At 40.9% G+C, this 20,556-nt stretch overlaps 1 protein-coding gene across 2 annotated transcripts; it reads left to right on the top strand.

Moving 5' to 3' along the window:
* Positions 1 to 4,233: 4,233 nt before the first annotated feature.
* Positions 4,234 to 20,556, top strand: LOC143880317 (protein NETWORKED 4B-like). Of its 2 annotated transcripts, none has more exons than XM_077383195.1 (4): positions 4,234 to 4,471; positions 5,491 to 5,533; positions 17,568 to 17,713; positions 18,745 to 20,556. In XM_077383195.1, exons 3-4 carry the CDS (start codon positions 17,611 to 17,613, stop codon positions 20,406 to 20,408), a joined length of 1,767 nt encoding a protein of 588 aa, XP_077239310.1. In that variant the 5' UTR covers positions 4,234 to 4,471; positions 5,491 to 5,533; positions 17,568 to 17,610; the 3' UTR covers positions 20,409 to 20,556. The 2 variants fall into 2 exon arrangements, with proteins under 2 accessions (XP_077239310.1, XP_077239311.1); XM_077383196.1 differs by having other exon boundaries at positions 5,491 to 5,532; positions 17,555 to 17,713.

Below are 20,556 nucleotides of genomic sequence, written 5' to 3' on the forward strand. Positions count from 1 at the left end.
GATTGTCATGTATTAGATGATAGATGAGAGGTTATTAGAAAAGATTAGGCAGATGATTTAGATTATGATTATCATGTTTATCATTATCTTTATCTATCACCATGTTTATCTATAAGTGCTTTACATAAGTACTAATTACTCTTAATGAAGATTAGAGGTGTGGTAGGGAATTTTGTGGAAAGCCATTTCGCGGCTGAATTTTGCATGAGAACGGCAACCTCAGATGAATTAAATGAATAAAACAAAATCAGATGAAAAGTGAGCACGTGTGGATGTTCTCTCGTGCAAAAGTAAGCTTCAAAATGCATTTCCGCGAAACTCCCTAGCAAATCTCTAAACATTATTTAATAAAACACGTGTAGCATGAAAAGATATTTTTGTGTTGCCTACTCATCTGATGTATATTGGTCTATTGGATCGTACTTGGCCATTTATCGTTTGTATTTATGAATTAGTTCAACATGAAACACGCCAATTAGTGGGCCATTTCGTCATATGATATAAGCTTGGGGATAATTTGGGGAAAAAGATAAATGATGAATGGGCCCCACAAGTCCAAGCCAAGCGTTGGCCGGCTTTAATTCAGCTCTACGCTTATAATTGACCGTTTTTAAATGCAAGGGTTTCCCGCCTGAAGATTCAGATGTTGCGAGGGTCGCGACGAGAAAAATGCGGGTCCACAAGCACGGTGTGAATCTCGAGGGCGGGAAAAGTAATACTTAGTAAATTACCCTTCACAATGTGAAAAAAATACGAAAACACCATCATGGTAAAGAAATCTGGAAACGTTTTCATTCTTACAATCTGTAAATTAACCTCTTAAGTTTTTGTAATTACTAAAATACCCTTTTAAACCTCCTCCGGTATAGTCTATAGACGAACACTAATATACACACAGTGGGTTCCATTTCACGGCTGAATTTTGCATGAGAGGACAGCCACACACGCTCACTTTTCGGCAGATTTTTTCTTATTCATTCAATTCATCTAACGTGGCTGTTCTCTCCTGCAAAAGGCGGACACAAAATGGTTTTCTGTGAAATTGCCTAGCAAATCCCCTGTAGTTATCATGATAAACCAGTCAATGAAATTGTAGTATAGTTCCCGTAGATATAGGGGAATGTTATTCGCACAACCATATTTTGATATTTGCACAAACCCAGGTCTCTTCTCTTCTTTAACGTCCGTTTGGTTGCCGGTGTTTTTTTGGTTCTTGGGACTTTTGTGGAACAAAAAACTTTCTGGGAGATTGGTGGGAAAAAAAACTCCCTGGAAGTATCCCGGTAAAATAAAAATCCCATGTTTGGTTGACCGGACTATGGTGAGAAAAAAAAATCCCGGCTTTATTTGGTTGCTTGAACTATTGGGAAGAAAAAAGTTCTTCTTTGGTTATTTTGGTTCCTCGGATTTCGTGCGGGAGTATTTTGGTTCCTGGGATTTTTTTCCAACTATGGGTTTCGTGCAAGGTTATTTTGGTTCGTGGGATTCTTTTTGGTCCACTATATAACCAGCAACCAAACGTGGGTTTCTTGCGACAATTCCACAAAAGCCCCGAGAACCAAAAAAAAATCCGGCATCCAAACGGAGGAAGTGATAAATCGACTCCCTATGTGTCTTTCTCTCTCCTCTGGGTTAGAGAGAGAAAGAGGAGAGAGACACATGGGAGGTCGATTTAAGATATATGGGAGTCGATTTGTCACTCCCCTTCTTTTTATAGTAAGACGAGATGGGTTTGTGAAAATATCTATTGTGCTGATATCATTTCCCTAGATAATAATAAGAATAATAATAATATGGCATTTAATTCATATAAGGTGGTTGTTCTCTAATGCAAAAGTCATCTAGCTTCTTGCAAAATTGCCTTGCAAATCTCTAATAATAATATAAAATAATAGACTACTAGTGTTTGCACTACCTTGTTTTTATAATCGCAATTAAGGGTGTCAATTTTGGCTCGGCTCGAATCCTTAACGAGCCGAGCCTGAGTTAGGCCAGGCTCGGCTCAGCTCGGCTCGTTAAGAATTTAATATATTTAAATATATATATATTATATATTAATATATAAATTAAAAGGGTTGTCCCTGGAGTGAAAGGGGGGGGGGGGCAAAATATGTCACTTCATTTTTGGAACCCCATTTGTTACTAGGACCGCCCCCCATAGTGTAAAAAAAGTAGTCAAATTACACTAGTAGGGCTGTCCAGGGAAGATGAGGGGTGTGAACATAATATAACCCGAGCTCGGTAAGGCTCGCGAGCCTGACCGAGCCGAGCCTCACTTGTGAGCTTAATGAGCCGAGCCGAGCCTGGCCAAGCTCGGCTCGGCTCGTTTATACCTCTAATCGCAATAACCCATCTTGTATTTTATTATGTCAAAACTTCTTACATTCGCTCCTGTAAGCCAATTAAAACACAAAAGAGAAGCCTAGTTTGTGCAATTATTAAAACATGGCAGTACCAATATCAATCAATGTTGCAAAAAAAACAAAAAAAAAACAACATTTATCAAAGGGAATTGCTAGCGTCCATCCTAAAAGGCATTTCGCGGCTAGTCTATCGCATGTCAGACCACCCACCTCATGAATGGAGATAAAAGCTGTTGTCTTCATTCATGAGGTGGCTGATCTGACATGCCACAGACCAGCTGCGAAATGCCTTTTGCGATGGACACTAGAAAATCCCTTAATTAGAACATGGTAGGGCCATTATTGAAATGTGGAACTTTGTGTTAGATGTGAGGTTGAAATTGTATTTTGCAAAAGAGAGTAATTTTGCTTAATTGGAAAGGCAATATTTATAACTTGACTGAAAATGACAAAATTAAAAGATGAAATTTGCTAGCACCCATCGCAAAAGGCATTTCACGGATCGTATGTTGCATCTGATAGCAGCCACAGAGGCTCACTTTTCAGCCGATTTTGTCTTCACTCACAAGGTGGCTGCTGTCAGATGTAACAGACCATCCACAAAATGCCTTCTGCGATGAATGCTAGCAAATCCCCTAATAAAATAATTACATCACATTTATATACAAGAGAAGCACTCTAAGTCATTTATAGGAAAGAATCCTAAATGAGATGATACATAAAAGTACACGATTTACAGTGTTCGTGTCCTGTGTAAGAAATTTAGGAAATAAATCAAATAATGATACAAACATAGTAAAGCTCCTTTGTCCATCCAATTAGAAACCCTAACCATCTTAGCCTCTAAGGCAACATGAATGAGGGGCTGGATGATTCAATCACACCCGTGAAAACAAGAGATTGCCGTGGATCTCGTAATAGTGCATTTAATATCTTTTAATTTTGTATCTTTCTGCACTATTATAAATGCATTTTGTTGATAAGGTCTACTCCAAGTCGTCCTTACTGCTTTTTTTTTTGTGGGGTATCTTTCAGTTCAGCATTTCTCACATATGGGATTTGCTAGGCAATTTTTCCCAATGCCATTTTGAGGGCCATTTTGCTAAAAGTGAGCATGTGAGAGGCAAATGTGAGCTGCGAAATGGTTTTTTGCAAAATTAACTAGCAAATCACCTTTCCTAAACATCTAATTATGTGTATTTTTTTTATGGGCAAGCTGGGGTTTAGCAGGGACCCTACCGGTTTATTTGATAAAAAGAAAAGATGATACAATAAGAACACAAAACCAAACCCAGCTCGGAAAAACCGAGAGAGGAAGAACAAAAGCTCGGCACATATGAGCCATAGACACAAATCCTAAGAGATTAGAAGCTCAATACTTGTGAAATACATAGTCAACTAATTTCAAAGGGGTATGTTAGGCTCTTTGTGAGCGTCTTAGCTAAATTTTCTTTTGAACTTCCTCTTTGCCCGCACATTCTTCATCATCGTTCCCTAATTATGTGTATTTGTAGTAGTTGAATGTGAAATGCATAATATGCATTCAAAGTTATATTTTTGCCCTCCTTTTCTTCCTAGGGCCAACCCCTCTAGTGTTTTTAAGCGGATAATTATGACTACAGACCCTGGAAGAAAAGGGGGCAAATATATTGTTTCCCTTGATCAAACGGTGAACATCTCCAGATTTTAGAGCAGGGCTCACGGTACATAATTTCCTCCAGCCATCTTTCCTGCTATACGCGAGGGTTGTTTTGGTCCTTTCAATTCCATTCCAAGGCCCTTCCAGGTTACATTTATGGAGGGTATATTCGTCATTTAAACTACATCAAGACAAACTCAATGCTTTATTTTAAAATTAGGATATTTTCTCTTTTTCACACTCTCTACTCTTCCCATTATCTTTTCGCTTTCTGTTTGCCTTGGCTTTTGACTTCCTTTCTTCCATGACCCTCTCTATCTCAAAACACTTCACCTCCATTTCCCCTCAGATTTCATTTTTCTCATCTCATCTGATCTAATATTAATTTGGAATATTCTCCTTTCTTTCAATTTTCCAACGGGATTTGAGCTTAAAATCATCTGATCTGTCATAGATCTGTCGAAGAAAGGTTGAAATTTATCTTTTTGGAGTTTCCTCTAACACTTATTTTTCTTTTAGTTAGATTTCTCACTTATTTTTTTTAGTTTTTTTTTTCTTTGGAATTTTTGATTTAGGTTCGAAGTCGCTTTTTTATGGGTTTTTTAAGCCTCTCATGAATATCATGTGGTTTTTTGTAGGCTTTCAATTTGAATCATTGTTGGCGTTGTTAGATTTTTTTATTGTAAATGTGGCATGATATTCAATCTATGATGTCCAAACTATGGATTCAGCATATTTTTCTAATATTTTTATGGATCTTTCTGAATCAGTAATTTTCTTGCCCTTTTTTTTTTTTTTTTTCAAGGTTGGTTTATAGAAAATAGAACTCAAGAGATCTTTTCGTGATAAAACGTTATCGGATTAGATCAGAAAAATGTTTCTACTTCTGTAAGCTTGAGCTGTATTTCGTGATGTTTTATTAAGCAATCAGTAAAATTTCAAAATCCTCTGCATGCAACTCACCTGAGATGCATTGCTTTTGTTTTTCCCTATTTTAAGTTTCAAAATCCCCCTTCATTTCTCGGTTTTATAGTTTTTTTTTCATGGATTTTCATGTCTTCAGTAGAAAGCTAGTTAATCTGTGATGATATTATTGGATTTTGGTCACTAGGGGAGTTCTCACCCAAGTCCCATTTTCTGGATATTTCTTTTCCATATCTTTTCCGAAGCATTTTTCTTTATTTGATTTTTTGGGTATTTTTAGGGGATTCTTCAGTTTTAGTCCGGAACCCAAATCTACAGTTCTTGAGATTTTTAAGCTTCTTGGATTATATTAAAATTTTTGTTTGAGTTTCGTGACTGTTGAAATTCTCTGCATCTTCAATGATATTATGGCTTGTTTTTTTTTTTGGGGTAACCTGTTGCAAATTTATGATAAAAATGCTTGAAATTTACAAGGTTAGATTGGTGGGTTGAATAATTTTAGGTAAGGATTTGTGGCCATTTTCTGAATTTTCTATTTGATTATAATTTTTTGCTGAATTTCAGGTTGAAGATTCTGGATTTAGCTGGCAATTTACAGTCTGTTAAGGTAAGCAAATGGATTTATGACGACATTCAAAGTTATTTGTTTTTTTTTTTTTTTGGTTTTTGGTTATTATTATTAATTAATAATGTTCAATAATTATACAATTTTGCTTGGCGTTGTTACTAATTAGCTTCAAAGTCATGGCAGAAGGGAGTGGGACCAACCACTTGCAGAGTTGCAGTCCTTTGTGTTTTGTTTTTTTCTTTTATTATTAATTAATAATTATCATTAATTAAAAAAGATGAGGAATGATAGAATGAAGGGCGCCCTTGCAAAATTCGGCTTCAAGGCCGCCCTTATTGGTTGATTTATGCAAAGTCAACACGGTTTCCACCTTTTTAGCACCTTTTTCGGTGCCACACTTTGCGTAAATCAACCAATAGGGGTGCCCTTGAGGCTTTTTTTTTTTTTTTGCAAGGGTGCCCTTCATTCTATCTTATAAGATTTTGATGGGCGTTTTTACTTTCTAGCTTCAAAGTCATGGCAGAAGGGACCAACCGCTTGCAGTGCTACCATGTGTATGCTATGCAGACTGGTCCACCTAAAATACAAAGTTAAACAAGTGGTTCTTTGCATCACCTTTACCAAATTTAGGAAGTGGTATAGTGAGATGCACTTTTGTACAGTGTTCCATGATATGTAGTGATTGGGCCCACTCGCTAGATGTCACCATGGTCCAGCATGTTCATCTGGTGGACCTCACAATAGAGATGCTGTACCAAAAAAGCAGTCCGCCGGGCACTCCCAACTATTAGGCCGCAGGACCTTCGGCTTGATTTTTTGGGATAGGACATGTCGTTTTGTTGGTTGGAAAATATTTTCAAAATAAAGGAAAAAGTGCTTCCAAAGTGTGTTTGCTAGGCATAGCGAAGCTAAACGTTGAGTCTCACATTCGAAGTTGAGATGAGATGAGAGGAGCATTTAAACTATCTCTCACTCCTAGCTGCTGCTTTTACTTAAAGCAAGCTTTGCATGGTGGGCCGTAGGATGGTGCGATGCACCATCTGCAAACGCATGTATGCGTGCGTGCTGACCGTGTGTTGCACGGTGCTAGTAGCGCTTTATCGTCCAACCGTTGCTCTTGATCGGCAATCGACCGATTAGATGAGTACCATTAGCCATTAGTAGAGTTTAATCAATCATCAGCAACTCCGATGCATATCATCAAGCATCTACATGAGTACCATCGGTGAGAATGTAGCGAGTGTGATCCGGATCACAGAATTGTGACCAGCCGCCCCAGAACCAATCCGAAGCAAAAATTAGCGATTAACCGTGATCTAACAATCAAATAGGCAATCAGTCCTGATCTAATGGTCAGATTTGAACCAACACTGAACTAGCTATGATCTGGTGGTGAAAATCCACCGATAAGTCTAGAAAAAATTTCAAATCCACCATTGCAGGCCCAAAATGATAGAGAACGAACCAATAATATAAAACTTGTGATTTCTAGAGCTTCTGGAGGCCCTTTTGCTCTGTTGTTGCTCGAACATGGCTCTCTTACTTGGATGAGCTCCGACCTCTGTCTTGTCAGGCAGGAGAGTTGGCTGGTAGTCGTGCCCTGCAGTCACTGGCAAAAGGTGAAGGACACTCAGAGTTGGAACTCCAAGTGAACCCTTCGACAAAGTCAGACAGAGGCAACAAAGTGAGAACTGAGTACAAAGTGAAAGAGTGTGTTGCTCGGTGATCCGAGTAGGATGTTGGGTATGCACATCTGGGTGAGGAATGATAGTTTAGCATTTTCTTTGAAACAGAGTAGAGGGTTCCATTTTATAGGCGGAGGTTCTGTGTTCTAGGGGTTAGTAATGTGACAGAGACGTAGCGTTGGTGAGATCATCGCTATGGTGGTCGACACTAGTGCTGTATGGTCAACCAGGAGTGGCAGGTCCCATGAATGAAGATGATTGGAGGCTTTTGGCAATGACTCTCGGGTTGGTGAGTGATAGGACGTGATCCTAAGAGGCGGCGTGTGTCAGTGAGCTGGCAGGCGATGTGGACTCACTATGGTCCCAAGAGGTGGCGTGTGTCAGTGGGTTGGCATGTGATGGGGACCCGACGTGGTCCCAGGAGGTGGCGTGTGTTAGTGGGTTGACAGGTGATAGGGACTCGACGTGGTTCCAGACGACGATGTGTCACTGGTCTGACAAGTGATGGTGATGGATTTCTACCTCCACCGAGGGCTCTTACTCGGCCGGGGGTCTCTGGGTCTCATTCGTCATTGGCCTTGCATCCTGCTATGTGGCGGCGCTTGGTTGCAAGCTCTCGGGCGTCGGCTGTTCGAGGGCTGTTCGAGGGCTGTCATCTCGGCCATGGTAGTGATGTTGCCATGAGGGGGGTCTTAGCACTCAAAGCTCCCTCTTGGCTAGGATCACTTGGTCTTGGACTCTGCCAAATAGAGTGGCTGGCGGTAATTGGTCAAGTACCTTCGTCTCGGTAGAAGCCGCGAGTAACTCGGTTGCTTTGGGTATCAGTGGGCCCTTTGCCATGTGTCATTACGTTACGGGTGCTTTGATTTTACCCCCAATTATGATTTCGGTCAGGACTGAGATTTGATTGCTGGACGAGGCTTGTACTGTAAGTTGAAGTCACTAAGCTCAGTGGACCAGTTGATGAGTCTGCCAGAGGACTCGTGCTTCTGCAGAATCTTCCTCAGTAGCTGATCGGTGAGGACGACTATTGGTGTGTGCCTGTAAGTAGTGACTCAGCTTCCGAGCGACGACGATGACACCGCACACGAGTTTTTCGGCCTTTGAGTATCGGGTCTCGGCGTCCCACAATACTTGCCTCACATAGTAAATGGGCTTTTATACCTTGTTCTCGTCCGGACGAGGACAAGAACCATGCTGAGCGCGTAGGGTCCGGCCGAGAAGTATAACTGCAACTTCCCTCTTGGTTCTGGCTTCGTGAGAGGTGGAAGTTTGCTGAGGTAGGTCTTCAACTATTCAGCCCCTACACTAGCGCTGCAAGGTGAATGATGGACGAGACCCCCAGAGGCCCCCGGCCGAATATGAGCCCTCGGTGGAGGTAGAAACCCGTGACCATCACTTGCCAGCCCACTGACACATCACTGTCTGGGACCACACCGAGTCCTAATCACTTGCCAATCCACTGACTCAAGCTACCTCCTAGGAACCCGGTAGGTCCCCATCACCTGCCAATTCACTGACACACGCCGCCTCTTGGGACCATAGTGGGTCCCCATTGCTTGCCAGCTCGCTGACACACGCCGCCTCCTAGGATCACGTTCCATTACTCACCAACCCAAGGAAGGGTCACCGCCAAAAGCCTCCAATCATCTTCATTCCTTGGACCTGCCACTCCTAGTCGATTGTACAACCCCACGCCGGTGCTTATGTTGATGATCTCTCTGATGACAGGTTGCTGACATTTCACTAACCCATGGAACTTGGAACCTCTGCCTATAAAAGGGAATCCTTCAATCCATTTCAAAGGTAATGCTAAACCATCATTCCTCATCCAGGTGTGAATACCCATCATCCTACTCAGACCACCGATCAACACACTCTTTCATTTTCTGCTCAGTCTTCATTATGTTCCCTCTGTCTGACTTGAGTGTCGAAGGGTTCCCCCGGAGATGCAACTCTGGGAGTCCTTAACCTTTTGATTGTGAGCGCAGGGCACACGAACTAGCCGGCTACTACCCATTTGAGCATGCTTTGCTCGACAAGACCGAAGGCGGGGCCCGTTCGTACGATAGCTAGATTCGAGTAGCAACATGCTCCATTCATTTTGCGTTGTTTTTCTCTTTCGTTCTAGTTTTTGTTTACTGCAGAAACAAAGACTAGTTTTTTCATTAGCCTTGCCAAATTCAAGGATGATTTGGTTATTTGTTAGTGCAGTACGCCGATAGACAACAATCTTTGTGACTTTGCTTCAATGTATCTTTGATGCAATTTGCAGAAATCCGGTACGCACTTCTTCTTCAATTGGTGGGGGCAGAAATTGTCTAAAGGAAAGCAACAATTGCTACGTGCCTTGACTCAGTTCATTCTAAATCTCCATCAAGCACAACAATACCTTCCGAACTCCTACAATCATAGGCAATATTTCAAAGATCTTCAAGATCCGCTTCAATCGATAAAAAAAAAGACTAAAGATTTCATCAAACTTGAGCGAGTCAATAAGGTAAACCTCAAATGGTGGCAGAAGGCGCATTTCGTCTAAAAGTCGCTTATATTCTTACTACAACAAACATCAAGAACATTATGAAGAATCGATCTTGATGACCCACGAGCGACTTAAGTGGGAGCAAGATAATTAGTTGTGCAAAGGCCATATCCACAATTCCATCATGGTCTGTTCAACATCAAGGAATCGACGAGCAAACTTTGGAGGGCTTTGGAGGAGAAATACGTATCCAGAGCTAAGAAATTCGTTGTTAGTCGGTTTTTGAGTTCTAAAATGACTGATGATAAAATGGTTGTTGGTTAACTTCACGAGATCCAATATATCATCAGTCAAGTTCATCGACAAGATGTCAATCTTGATAGTACCTTCATCTATGAAGCACGGGTACGGGGTGCGGGTACTACATGACACGGGTACATGATTTGCCAAAAAAACCCGGGTGCGGGTATGTTCGGGTACGCCGAATATAGTAATATATTTTAATATTTTATTATATATTTATAAAAATTAAAAAAAATAATTGTAGAACAATCAAATAACAATAACATCACCAAAATGAAAAATTCTAATATTACTCTTCATTTCATAAGTGATTAGTTCCATATTTCATAACATGAGGCATCAATACATCATTCATTAGAAAAAAAGTCTGTTGCCAGTGTGTTGACTAGTGTGTGTCACAGTGCCTGACAAGATGAATAATTTTTAGAGACCAAATTATGGGATTTTTTTTACCGGACTTTTGGGATTTAATAATGTTTGGACACGATAGATTTTATGAATTTTTAAAATTTGAAAAATACCCCACTCTTTGGAAGTTAAGAAAGTTAAAATTTTGACCCGACAATTTTTCTTTGAATTTTGTACTAGAACAGGAGAGTTGACTTTTTTTTCTTTCAGATTTGGGTCTTGAAACTATTTTTAATAAATCGAAATGGGGGGTATTCCGTTATTTACATATAAATCTTAAGTAAATGGACAATAAAACAGGAGGGGAAAGAGAAGCAGCAGGAAGAAGCAGGACGTGTCGGGTACGCGTGGGTGCACACCCGACACGCATCCAACAACCAAAATTGGTTTTTTTTCTTTTTTTAAAATGGCGTACGTACCCAGGACGTACCCGAGGCGTACCCAGACGTAGGTGTCGGGTACGGGTGCGGGAGCCCCGGGAGAGTACCCGTGCTTCCTAAACCTTCATCATCTCTTCCATCATTGACAAACTCCCAATATCATTTAAAGACTTTTTCTGATGTCTTAAATCCAAAAGGAGGAAATTTTTCTTGAAGATTTGATTCAACGCCTTTAAGTAGAGGAAGAAAGTAGGCTTCGAGATTGCAAAGATGAGCTTAGTCCTCATGCCTCAAAAGTACACATAGAAACGAAAAAGGAACTCAATCTCCTTCTCAGTTCCTGCACTCCACCTTGTTTTCACTTTCTGTCCATCTGGATAGATCTCAAGGGAATTTGTTTTCTTCAAAATAATGTGGATAGATCGTAAAGAAAGAGACTATACAAGGTGCTCTTTAATATTACTCAGTGAACTAATTTAGTCTAATAGCTCTACTCATCTGCCTCGGACAATTCAACTGGAGCCGGATATTTGTGGAAAGGCAAATTTTTGTTAGAAACTTAGAATAGCTTTTGTGAAAAATTTGAGCATGGATCTCCTGTTCGAAGTGGAATATTTCAGCACCACCTTTTGCTTTTAGAACTTTATACATTGGTGACAAAGACAAATCTCTATATGTTTTATTTTCCCTTCAAATTGAATCCAGTTGAAAAACTGTAAGAGGGCCACAGTGAGTCAGGCCATTTAAATGAATTTTAATCTTTTTAATTATTCCTATGGAAGTAAGTAAAATATTAAAAATACACAAAAGAGAAGTATGATCCACGTACATGAGAGCAGTGTTAGATGCACTCGCTCATGTGAGCTTGAATGCTAAACCCTTGGCTCTATCGTGTATTATTATGTAGGTGTCATGAATCATTTTAGAGAACTTGGATAGGGCTTGGAAGATTATCTTTAGATTTCTGTGTTTGAATCGAGGTGTCAGTGTAATGTTTCTTATTCTTTATCATTAGTGTTGGGACACTAGAGTCTTGTCAAAACTTACTGTCTTTGCTAAGTATTCAATTGATCATTGTGTTTTTTTTTTTTGCCATTGTTCTATATCATGTTTTTTTCCTGAATGGTAAAGAACTTCATTCCATTATTAGGGATGTAAACGAGCCGAGCTTGGCCCAGCTCGGCTCGGCTCGTTAAGCGCAATGCCTGAGCTTGGGCTCAAACCAGGCTCGAGTTCGGCTCGGCTCGGCCAAGCTCGGCCAGGCTCGTGAACCTTGCCGAGCCAAGCTATGATGGGTGAAATCTGCAGAGAAGGAGTAAAACCCCAGCCGAGCTATGATCGGCGAAGACGATGGCGGCTATGATGGGTTCAATTTGCAGAGAAGATGGTGGAGATGGTGGTTCGACAGATCTGTGGCGAATGAAGGAAGGGCAATGGAGGTTTAGTCCGGCGAGATTCTTGCCGGAACCAATGGAGGAGGCCCTTGGTAGAAGGGGTTTGATGGAGGTACACTCAAGGGGTAGTGATGGCTGATTTAAATAGGGGGGAAGAAGAAGGTGAGGCCAGATCTAATGGCGGGGTCGCTCACCGGCAGGGAAGTGTGCCGGAGAAGATAAACCCCATACCCTTTTCTCCCTCTCCATCTCTCTTTTTCTACTCTGCTCTATCTCCCCTTTTTAACTAAAAAATGAGGCCTCCCTTTGAAACCCTAATCGTAGGTTTCTTTATACAGGGAAATGATAAATTCACCCCCCCCCACCCCCCCTCTTTGCCACAGCCCGTTTGACTGTATATTTGACTATTCTTTTGGTTACAGGGGTGCCTGGGTAAAAACCAGAATTACCTGATGGGCATCTCCGATTCGGATGATTTACCCCCTTCTGTGATAAAGAGAGATGATATTAGTAGGATCATCATACGCATACGAATACGAATAAGCCTTGGGACACCTACAATATTGTATTTTTGGACAACCCTTTGACTACTCTCTAGTGATGAGGACGGAAGGTAATGAGATAACATTACTTGGGTTCCAAAAAAGAAGTGACATATTTTGCCTCCCCCTTTCACTTCCTGGACAACCCTTTTACTGTATATATATTTAAATATATTAAATCCTTAACGAGCCTTAACAAGCTTAGCCGAGCCGAGCTTGGCCTAGCTCGGGCTCAGCTCATTAAGCTTAACGAGCCTTGCCAACCGGCTCGACTCGTCTTGGCTCGTTAAGGATTCAAGCCGAGCTTTTACTGAGCTTCCAAGCCTGAGCCAAAATTGACACCCTTATCCATGATTGAAAAGACCAAGAAGGTCTATACAAGGAATAAAGAGAAAACACCTATAAAAAAAAAGGAATAAAGAGAAAAAGAAAAAGCGAAAATATACGGATTGACCATGAGCAAGAGATAGTACAGGAACTCAAAGAAAATGGGGGTCTTGGGGGGAAGGAAGTCAAATATCTCCATCTCCGCCCTAGAGACCCCAGCTCTAGTGAGAGCATCGGCCTCCGTATTGGCCGACCGACAAACATGACAGAAAGATAAATTGAGTCCATTCGCAATATCCTGAATCTCGTCGAAGTAAGGAGCAAAACGCCAAGGATAGAAGTGGGACTCCTTGAGCCATCTTATCGCAATATCCTGGATTATGTTTTTTACTTTTGAAAGGGCGGCCCAGTGCATGAGGCTCCCGCCATTGCAGGGTCTGGGGAGGGTTAGATGTACGCAGCCTTACCCCTGCTTTGCAGAGAGTGTATTTCCGCGACTCGAACCCGTGACCACCATGTCACAATGGAGCAACCTCACAATGGTTTGAATGAATTTCATTCCATGATTGAAAAGACCGAGAAGGTCTATACAAAGAATATAGAGAAAAAGAAAAAGTAAAGATCGACCATGAGCATGAGATAGCACAGGAACTCAAAGAAAATGGGGGTCTTGGGGGGAAGGAAGTCAAATAGCTCCATCTCCGCCCTAGAGACCTCAACACTGAAGAATTTTAGAGAATTTCTATTATTCTTGAATAAATTACAAAGAGTAGGTTAGTGCTTATATAGAGCACTTACATGATAAGGATAGAAGGGAAATCAAGATAACTATGGAAGAAAGAATCCTAATCAAATCTACCTAATTAAATCTACTTTCCTAATATTTCTCGCTTGCCTCTTCATATCCACTTGCCCAACATACCCAATCTACCTCCAAGATGATCCAACGGTGAGATCTAAACACAATCCAACCGTTGGATCCCACATATTCTAACATGCCCCCTCAAACGCATATGGATTGAAAATCAATATATGTTTGACAATAATAAAAAAATTCCCAATATAATAGAATTCCCCAAATTACAAATGTAATCAAAATCAACTGATTTGATCCACACTTCCGGAAGTCAATGACGAAGATCCTTTGCTGAAGACTGTTGTTGCTGCCAATGATCATTGATGATGGTTGCCGAAGAAGATGCCATTTGACATTTTGTCACGAAGAGGGCTTAAAAGCCAATAGATCATAGCCTCGATGGGACTAGATGATACTCAAGCCCTTGATGGGCGAGTAGAAATTTGTCACTATGGACCAATGCCAGAATGGGCGAGAATTGGGTCGCTATGGACCAATGCCGGAATGGGCAAGAATTGGGTCACTATGGACCAATTGCCGAAATCGGCAAGAAACGGGTCACAATGGACCAATGCCGGAATAAGCGACAAAGAAGAGGAAAAAAAAAACAAAGAGTTGGGCGGCAATGATAGGGCAACTGGAAAAGAAAATTCTAAAATTTTTGGGAGTGTAAGACTTTTTTGTTTTGTTTTGTGTATGTGTGTGCTGAATGCTGATATCAATTTGGGGATTTCACATAGGGAGGTTTTGCAAGAAAAGGGTTCAATTAAAATTAGGATGAAAAGGGTTGTCTATATCAATGTTGGGGAAATGTCTCAACACTGTTGGATGATTTTCACCCTTTTCCGTCTTATCTAAGAAGCCCATTGGCAAGACTCTTACCTCTTTTATGTTTTTGATCTTCTCAACACACACCTTATCATCGCTTATGTAAACAGAAACCCTTTCACCCACATGAATCAAATGGGGCTGTGACTATCAATCGAAGGGGGTGAAAGTTTGCTCTTATGACAAGGATTGGAGTTTGATTGACACAAAGAAAGGAGTGTGACAGAGGGTTCTTATGATGAATAAAATAAGCCCTAATGGACTGTCATGATGAAAAGAAAAATAAACAGTAAAGAGTCACTCGGTCAAATGAAATGGCTTGGGATGATCGAGAATTTCATCTTCCTAAAAGACATTCATCTCTAGCTTGAGTGGGCAGTGGAGAGACACAATGAAGATCGGGGTACTAAAGACATGCTGAAATGGATGGTGACGACAACAGTGAGGATTTTGGGCATGGGGTAAAGAAGCCATAGATGACAAGAGTATGAGAGAGGTACAGAAGAGAAGCAAGGGTTGCAATTGTTGGTATTAGTGGAGAGAGACCGGGCGGACGGCTAGATCGGCCGTCCGCCGGAGATGGAAGCTTCTTGTGTTGTGCTCAGGACTAGGTCCAATCGACCCGCTCTGATACCATGAAGAATTTTAGAAAATTTTATTATTCTTGAATAAATTACAAAGCGTAGGTTAGTGCTTATATAGAGCACTTACATGATAAGGATAGAAGGGAAATCAAGATAACTATGGAAGAAAGAATCTTAATCAAATCTACCTAATTAAATCTACTTTCCTAATATTTCTCGCTTGCCTCTTCATATCCACTTGCCTAATTTATGTAGTCTCCTCATTTAGCCAACATACCCAATCTACCTCCAAGATGATCCAACAGTGAGATCTAAACACAATCCAACCGTTGGATCCCACATATTCTAACATGCCCCCTCAAACGCATATGGATTGAAAATCAATATACGTTTGACAATAATAAAAAAATTCCCAATATAATAGAATCCCCCAAATTACAAATGTAATCAAAATCAACTGATTTGATCCACACTTCCGGAAGTCAATGACGAAGATCCTTTGCTGAAGACTGTTGTTGCTGCCAATGATCATTGGTGATGGTTGCCAAAGAAGATGCCACTTGACATTTTGTCACGAAGAGGGCTTAAAAGCCAATAGATCATAGCCTCGATGGGACTAGATGATACTCAAGCCCTTGATGGGCGAGTAGAAATGGGTCACTATGGACCAATGCCGGAATGGGCGAGAATTGGGTCGCTATGGACCAATGCCGGAATGGGCAAGAATTGGGTCACTATGGACCAATTGCCGAAATCGGCAAGAAACGGGTCACAATGGACCAATGCCGGAATAAGCGACAAAGAAGAGGAAAAAAAAAACAAAGAGTTGGGCGGCAATGATAGGGCAACTGGAAAAGAAAATTCTAAAATTTTTGGGAGTGTAAGACTTTTTTGTTTTGTTTTGTGTATGTGTGTGCTGAATGCTGATATCAATTTGGGGATTTCACATAGGGAAGGTTTTGCAAGAAAAGGGTTCAATTAAAATTAGGATGAAAAGGGTTGTCCATATCAATGTTGGGGAAATGTCTCAGCACTGTTGGATGATTTTCACCCTTTTCTGTCTTATCTAAGAAGCCCATTGGCAAGACTCTTACCTCTTTTATGTTTTTGATTTTCTCAACACACACCTTATCATCGCTTATGTAAACAGAAACCCTTTCACCCACATGAATCAAATGGGGCTGTGACTATCAATCGAAGGGGGTGAAAGTTTGCTCTTATGACAAGGATTGGGGTTTGATTGACACAAAGAAAGGAGTGTGACAGAGGGTTCTTATGATGAATAAAATAAGCCCTAATGGACTGTCATGATGAAAAGAAAAATAAACAGTAAAGAGTCACTCGGTCAAATGAAATGGCTTGGGATGATCGAGAATTTCATCTTCCTGAAAGACATTCATCTCTAGTTTGAGTGGGCAGTGGAGAGACACAATGAAGATCGGGGTACTAAAGACATGCTGAAATGGATGGCGACGACAACAGTGAGGATTTTGGGCATGGGGTAAAGAAGCCATAGATGACAAGAGTATGAGAGAGGTACAGAAGAGAAGCAAGGGTTGCAATTGTTGGTATTAGTGGAGAGAGACCGGGCGGACGGCTAGATCGGCTGTCCGCCGGAGATGGAAGCTTCTTGTGTTGTGCTCAGGACTAGGTCCAATCGACCCGCTCTAATACCATGAAGAATTTTAGAGAATTTCTATTATTCTTGAATAAATTACAAAGAGTAGGTTAGTGCTTATCTAGAGCACTTACATGATAAGGATAGAAGGGAAATCAAGATAACTATGGAAGAAAGAATCCTAATCAAATCTACCTAATTAAATCTACTTTCCTAATATTTCTCGCTTGCCTCTTCATATCCACTTGCCTAATTTATGTAGTCTCCTCATTTAGCCAACATACCCAATCTACCTCCAAGATGATCCAACTGTGAGATCTAAACACAATCCAACCGTTGGATCCCACATATTCTAACAAGCACTAGCGAGAGCATTGTCATTCGTATTGGCCAACCGACGGGCATGGCAAAAAGATAAATTGAGTTCATTCACAATATCCCGAATCTCGTCCAAGTAAGGAGCAAAACGCCAAGGTTGCTAGTGAGACTCCTTGAATCCATTCTATATCATGTTAATCTGTTTTCCATTTTTTTTTTTTTTTTTGGAAAATATGTTAATCTCTTTTCCTATGTGTTTAACTTCTAATTTTCATTCATATTTTTCTTTCATTAGATTTCATATGCATGCTTTAATTATGAGAATTGTTCTCTCTGTTTTTTTTCCAGAGCTAGTTGTGTTTTTGTTTTCTGGTAATTCCCAGCCAAATCGATGCATAAAATGAAAAGGACGCAAACGAAGAGATCTCATTCCTGGTGGTGGGACAGTCATATCAGTCCCAAAAACTCTAAATGGCTGGCAGAAAATCTTGAAGGTGAGATTAATAATATGATCTTTTCTTTGACTTTTTCCTGTTTCACCTTATTTTTCTCTCTGCTTAGAGATTGTTCAAGTCGACTTGTCTTGGGCAGGTTCTAATTACACCTCATAACACTTGTTTTATACCTCATAGAAGAACATAATAACATTGTGTGAGTGAGACCTCATTGCAATATATAGTGTAACATTGTGTGGGCACAACCCCATTGCAACATATAGGATGCACATATTGTGTGTAGATAAGACCACCTTAGCTTGATTTGGATTTCGGACTACTCACATTGGATCTCAAAAAGCCCAAAAATCATTGTGATCAGGCAATATGAATTATCTGGTCAAGAGAAGCATATAGGCAATGATCTACCTCTAGTGGCTGAAAATGCATTTTATTTGATAGGATTTGCTTGATCAACATGTTTTTTTTGCACCATAAGAGATCCAAAGCAAGCGCTGCTTGTGCTATGTGGGTGGTTCGGACCGATCAAATGTGTGTCTCACTATTGCATCAAGACTTCTCTCCTTGTATCACAGAGCAGTGGTGCCTAATTGGAGCATTCCTCTTGTAAAATTCATTAATTTAAAGTTGTAACTTGAAGTAGACTGGTTTGATGGTCTAGTCGACTATCTTGACATTGGTCTAGGAGGAATCATGCTTCGTGATGCACTCGGCAGACAGTTGTGATTAGACCCAGCCTTGTGCTGATAGTATGATCTGGGTTGTTCATCCATAACCTCTGCCTCTGAAGATGTTATACCCTACTAATTCTGCACATACAGAATGATCCTAAACCATTAGGATTGGTGGCCTGAAAATGGCTGGTTAAAAAATTTCATCTCTAGGTGAATATTTTTAACATCTAATTTTTATAAAGCAGTGATACGTAGTGGGCTGTGCTTGATTTCACAATCTAATTTATCAAAGTAAGGTTGATCAGATGGCTGTAAGATTTGCCTACACCGTGCTGTAGCTATGGAGTTTAAATAATGTAAATGGTTGCAAATTTGAAACAATGTCCTTGAATGCAGAGATGGACAAGAGTGTCAAACAAATGCTAAAGCTGATTGAAGAGGACGCCGACTCCTTTGCAAAAAAGGCCGAGATGTATTATCAAAAGCGTCCGGAGCTCATTTCTCTTGTTGAAGATTTCTACCGTGTGTACCGTTCACTTGCGGAACGCTATGACCATGTGACTGGAGAGTTGCGCAAGAACATCCCTTCTGAGCTCCAATCACAGGGCTCTAGTGGCGGTTCTGACTTTGGCTCAGAGCCACCGTCACCCTCTCCTGAGCATAAGCCACCTCGTCATAAGCCAAAACACCGTGCAGCTGGCTTTGAGTTCTTCCTTGGCTCTGGTGGCAGCTCTGATCTTTCAAGAAAGGGGAGCGATGGGTCCTCCTCATCGGACTCTGGGTCCGAATCTGATGAAGTGTCCTCTAAATATCACCTGTCAAGCCCTGTGGAGAATGGGAATGGGGATGCACTGCGTCGAAGGATAATTGAGCTGGAGAGTGAGCTTCTGGGTGTGAAAGAAAAGCTCCAAGAATCGAAGAGAGAGCAGAAATTTGTGGAAAATGGGAACCATGAAGAGCTCCATGCAAAAATCTCAATGTTAGAGGAAGAACTGATAGTAGCAAATGAAAAGCTTAGTGTTTCAGCAGAGGAGATTGCAAGGTTGAAGCGTGAGCTCGACCAACATGAATCTCTGGAGACAAAGCAGGAGTTGCAGAAACTTGAGTTGTCTCTCAAAGAGAATGCCTCCCTAGACGCCGAGCTCGAGTTTGAGAAAAAACAAGTGGCAGAGCTGCGTGAACAAATTCCTGTGTTAGAGATCCGTGTTTCTGACCATGAGGATACCATCAAGAAGTTGAAAGTAGAGATATCCGATGTAGCTGATAGATTTTCACGAGAGAAATCCGAGATTGAGGTCGAATTTTCAGTTTCTTTGAAGTCGCTACAAGATGAGCTTGTACTCGAGAAAAAACGGAAGTCTGAACTCCAAGAAAGGATTTTAGGGTTAGAGAATGATGTTTTGGATCGGAACAACACAATCGAAGAATTGAAAGTAGCAATTGCTAATGCAAAAGACGGCTTTTTGAGAGAGAAATTGCTGCTGGAAGCAAAATGTTCGGGTTTGTCTGAATCTCGTGTAGCTCTAGAAGCAAAGCTCAATGAGAGTGTGTTGATGTTAGAGGATGAGATCAAGCGACTCCGGGCCGAAAAATCAGAAATGCAAGTGCATATTGACAGATTAAAGACTGAAAATACTGAAAGTGGGAAGTGTTTTGAGCAATTAAATCACGGTTTTGATGAGTTAAAACTGAAATATGATATGCTGATGGCTGAGAGAGATGAACTCTGTGCGAAAGTGCAATCACTTGTGGCCGATGCAAATTCGCGTGATGATCGGATTCGGCAGATGGAAGAGCATTCACACAGACTACACATTGAGCATGTGGAGCTTATTGCAGGGTCTGAAAATGCCCGAAAACTTACAAGGGAGCTTCAAACAAAGGTGAAAGAGCTGGAGGAGGAAATTGCGAGGCAGAGAGTTTCGATTTCTGAATATGCCGAGGAGAAACGGGAGGTGATAAGGCAGCTGTGTTTCTCGCTTGAGCATTACCGAGATGGGTACTACCAGCTCCGGCAAGCTCTGCACGGATACAAGCGGCCGACAGTTATGGCGTCATGAATTTTTCAGGTTTGGAGAATGTGTCTGTAAAATTTCCTAGCGTTTGTTTTGTTAGACTTGATATCCCTTTTTCATATTGTGTGTGTTTAAATGTCTGTAAAATTAGTGTATCTGGTTCTTTAATTTATATTTCTACTGTTGGTTTGTC

The sequence above is a fragment of the Tasmannia lanceolata genome, unplaced genomic scaffold, assembly GCF_043159265.1.
Source record: "Tasmannia lanceolata isolate RefF3 unplaced genomic scaffold, GAP_Taslan_0.1 ptg000006l, whole genome shotgun sequence".
Classification (NCBI taxonomy): Eukaryota; Viridiplantae; Streptophyta; class Magnoliopsida; order Canellales; family Winteraceae; genus Tasmannia; species Tasmannia lanceolata.

What these genes read in the sequence shown, in the direction of transcription:
- LOC143880317 (XM_077383195.1), top strand. Translation starts at nt 17,611, where the DNA reads ATGCATAAAATGAAAAGGACGCAAACGAAGAGATCTCATTCCTGGTGG. An exon ending in GCTGGCAGAAAATCTTGAAG is followed by an intron (nt 17,714 to 18,744) that starts GTGAGATTAATA and finishes CCTTGAATGCAG; the next exon opens with AGATGGACAAGAGTGTCAAA.